Below are 4,394 nucleotides of genomic sequence, written 5' to 3' on the forward strand. Positions count from 1 at the left end.
CTCTCTCTCTCTCTCTCTCTCTCTCTCTCTCTCTGTCTCTCTCTCCTTTCCTTTTAAAATCAAAACCCTGTCACAGGTAATCCAGCAGGGGTCAGGGTAAGACAGAGAGACAAGGAAACAGATTTGCCTGCATTGAGAAAATGCTTTGAGGAATCGGTGTCTTAAATATTTTCATTGTAGGTCTGTGTTCTGATTGTGTCACTGACATGACTTGTACTAGAATAAATTTTGTGTACAGAATGCAGATGGTTTAACAGAAAGCTAAAAGTCAGCCAGTAGCCATTGTCATCAATATTTGGGGGAAGCTGAGAAGCAGCAGTTGGTCCCAGCACTGAGTAAAATTCAGCCTATCATATGACCTTAGGCACCCAGAGATGACTCAATTCCTCTCCCCAGTTTCTTCCTCTGTAGAGTAATGGGGTTTGATTACATGATATCTGAGGTCCCTTCTAAACTCTAAGCCGTTAAGCCCAGCTGTCTGTGATTTTAATGATTTGCCAACATGAGGTGATAGGATGTTTAATAGTAGTGCCAATTTGGGAGGCATTTTATTTGGACCTGGTCCTTTCCTGAATCTCACTAGTTAAATGAATTTAAATACTCTGGGGAAGTTTGTGTTTTAAAATAAGTTTAATTATTACTCTTCCACACACTCCCTCCAGTCTTCCAAACAACCCAACAATATAGATGTGAAGGGGTGAGAGTGATAGGACTTAGGTAGATGGACTCATAATCTCAGGAAACTTTCTGGAGTAAAGGAGAGTTCTATTTCCACAACTGTTTTCAATCAATCAATAAAAAATGAAGTGTCTCCTATGTTCGAGGCACTCTGCTAAGTAGTGAGGGTATAAAAAGAGGCAAAAGACAGACCTTGCCCTCAAGGAGTTTATGATCCAGTGGAGAGACAGCATGCAAATGTATATGTGCAAAGCAAATAATATACAGTATAAGTATGAAATAATTAACAGATGGAAGGGATTGGAACTAACGGGTCAGGGAAGACTTCCAGTAAAAGATGGATTTTAGTTCAGACTTAAAGGAAGCCAGAGAAGAGGAATTAGAACATTGCAGGAATGGGGGTCAGCCAGAGAAGATGCCCAGAGGTGAGAGACAGAGTGCTTTGTTTGTGAAACAGCTAGTAGGACAGGGTTGCTGCATCAAATACGTTTGGAGAGTTAGGTATAAGAAGCCTGGAAAGATAGTAGGGGGTTAGGTTATGAAAGACTTTGAATGTCAAACAGCATTTTCTGCCCTGTTTGAGGGCAGGTCTTTTTGGAGACTAGAGAGATTGATAAGATAGCTTCTGGAGATACCTTTTAAATATTATGCTTCTATTCCATTTTAGGATTCTGTTCTGTCTTAGGATTCTATACCCTAAAAGTGAATTGGATTATGATTTGTGGAGTTCAATTTGTTTCTTCCAGATTAGTAAATTGTGTTTTAGTTATGGTAAATTATTGTTGAAAGTTATTTCCACATAAGTAGATAACCCATGACATTTGTGGTGTAATGCAAAGACTAATGACTCTGAAGTCAGAAGGTCTGGGTTTGAATCCTACCTCAAATATATACATATATTTTAATGAGCAATCGGGGTTAAGTAACTTGCACAAGGTTACATGGCCAGTTATTTCTGGGTGTGGTGCCAAGCATCCAAGCCTGGATTTGATGCCCAGGTCATCCCGACACCGGAGCCGGTGCTCTTACTCGCTGAGCCACCTGGCTGCCCCTTACCTCAAATATTTACTAGTCAAGTGACCTTGGGTAAGGCACTTAACCTCTCTGAGACTCAGTTTCCAAATTTGTAAAACGAGGGAGTTGGAATAAATGACTTCTGAGGTACTTTCTAGCTCTAGGTCCATGAGTCTAATGATGGCAATTCTCCTTAAAATGCATACGTTGTATTTCCTTGAGGTAGGCTGGTGTAAGTTGACTCCTGGGGTCTTTCTGAGAATACATTCATTCTGTGGTATTGTTCTTGTGGTTGATATTTTCTCATACTCATCATCTGGGTACCACTTTAAACATCTCTGTGGTAATGCTTGAGGAAAATGGCACACCCCTTATGCCATTCAGAGATTATCTTATGTCCAGGCCAAAGCTGAACTTCTAATTTTTAACTTCGTGATGTATATAATCATAGTCTGGTAGAGCTAGGATAGACCTCAATGTATCTAGTTCAACCTATTCAGTTTCCAGAAGAGGAAACAGGTCTTGACTTGCCCTAAAACCCATTATAATTTATATGGTGTACTCCCTCATTTACAGAGGCAAGAGGTCCATGGTATGGAACCTTGCATACATTGTCTTGGATGTAGTGATCACTTGTGCTGATTTTTTCTCTTCTTAATTTTTTTATTATGGGATGATTCTCTAAAAAGGGCAAAGGGGCATACAGCAAGAAAATTAGGCAATGTCAAAACAAAAGAGACTAACAAATTTTTTTTAAAAGAATTTATATGGCATAATGGAAAATATACCAGATTTTGGTATGAGGATGACCTACATTCATAGTGTATATGTAGAACTGGAAGAGACTTCAGAGGTATGGAATCTAACCCCTCTCATTTTACAAATGTGTAAACTTAGGCCCAGAGAAGTTGTTACTTGCTCAGAGTCACAATCTAAGGATTGTCTGAGGTAAGATTCAAACCAAGGTCTTTCTGACTCTGAAATCAGCTTCACTACCCCACAATGCCAGTTTTGCTATTTGGTAGCTTAAATGACCCCAGGAAAGCTACTTAAGGTTTCTGGGTCTCAATTTCCTCTTCTGTAAAATGAGGGGGTTAGAGTAGATGATCTCTAATCTTCCTTCTAACTTCAAATCCTATCTTTTAATAACTAGGGGAAGCAATAGAAAGAGATGAAAAAATTTCATAATGCTTGGTAAAGCTTGCCTGTCACACCTAGTTCTGATTGTCACTCAAACTGTTACTTTTTACAAACTAAAGGATAAGGTCCCATAATTTGCATTTTTTTGTTGCTATAATACAGGGAACCTTATTCCCTAGTAACTTTTTCCTTGGGATTTTACTATTATCTGAAGAAAAAAATGGGAATAATTTGATGTCACTGGGGACTGTTTGCATTTGTGGGGCAATGTTTTTCACATTGGACATTTCCAATTTAAAGCACATATTAGCCCTGATAAAAGCTACCCTAGCTGGCTTTTCTCTTTGATGGTTTCAATTTCAGGCTCATCCTTCTGAAATGATTGTAATCAAACAGGATTCTAACTGAGCAGGGACAGGAATTCTTGAGCCTTACCTACAAATTCCGGCTCCTGGGGATCATAGCAGAGAGAAAAAACTTAGTTGCAGGATATTAAGATATGTCAAATTTCCCTTTTGGTTCCTTATTCCATTCTGATCCCCCCCTTTCCCTGATAAAAAGCCCATTTGCAGTACTATGGTCTAAAGAAACCTTCTACAAATCCATTCCATCTCCCAAAGCCTCAATTTATCCATAAGGTAATGATGGAAAGCAGATGAGTTTTGGAACTGAGTATATAAAAATACAAACTTACTGATAAGTAATAAAGAAGAGAGGAAAAAGGTGAATTAAAAAAATTAAGTATGCTATCTGAACTTCCTGACAGGTTTTAAAACCTTTAGGTAATCTCAGAAACATATTTACTTGTCATAGGAAAGAATTATAACCATTTTCTTCTCTCTTTTTTCCCCCTTCTTTTTTCTTTCCTGGATATCAGAAACAGCAAGTTTTCCGAAAAATGATTCTCAGTTACAAGAGGTAAAGCAATCCAGCATGAAGTATATGGGCTATGTTATTTTAATTAAAACACACCCACCCACCCATACACCACCACCACTGCTGCCACCATTACCATCACCACCACCCAAAATCCCCAAACAACCCAGTTAAAATTTCATGCATTGTTTGAGGCAAAATAGATAAGATAAGATAGAGAGGGGTATGGGGGAAGGGAAGTGATACCTTGTATAACTGGCAATTTTCTAAGCTCATGCAGAACAGGTGCCAAGCTGCACTGACAGAAGGAGCTTTCTCATTGGGAGTTATCAACACCCCTGAAATCCTAGGTCTGGCCCCTCAAAATCCAACCACACCAAATCTGGCCTTGATTTTTGTCATGATTAGAATGTGGTGACTTCCAAGACTATGGAGCCCAGAATGCCTATAGAAGTTTCTATTCAATTCTAAATCTTCCCTTAGAAGCCTATGCCCCCTCAAATGTTATCACACTGATGAGGAAGCCTAGGCCAAGGCACCTAGGTAAACCTCAGGAAAGAATGCTGATGAAAAATGGGAACTCTCAGATATAGAGGTGGTGGATACTCGATGTCTTCCAATTTCTCTGGCTTCTTTCTTTGTGTGTGTGTGTGTGTGTGTGTGTGTGTGTGTGTGTGTGTGTGTGT

At 39.2% G+C, this 4,394-nt stretch overlaps 1 protein-coding gene across 3 annotated transcripts in view; it reads left to right on the plus strand.

Annotated features, from left to right (window-relative positions):
• LOC138172731 (T-cell immunoglobulin and mucin domain-containing protein 4-like) overlaps positions 1-4,394 on the plus strand; it is a 32,033-nt gene that overhangs the window by 20,604 nt on the left and 7,035 nt on the right. For all 3 annotated transcript variants that reach the window (XR_011171233.1, XM_069102508.1, XM_069102509.1), the window contains exon 4: positions 3,710-3,750. Coding sequence is in view for 2 of the 3 variants with exons in the window: in XM_069102508.1 (XP_068958609.1) it covers positions 3,710-3,750 (41 nt within the window). In the remaining variant the exon portion in view is untranslated. The remainder of the gene's footprint in view (positions 1-3,709; positions 3,751-4,394) is intronic.

Source organism: Petaurus breviceps, unplaced genomic scaffold (genome assembly GCF_028583685.1).
Source record: "Petaurus breviceps papuanus isolate PSGF00001 unplaced genomic scaffold, PetGlider_PUasm1.0 551, whole genome shotgun sequence".
NCBI lineage: Eukaryota > Metazoa > Chordata > Mammalia > Diprotodontia > Petauridae > Petaurus > Petaurus breviceps.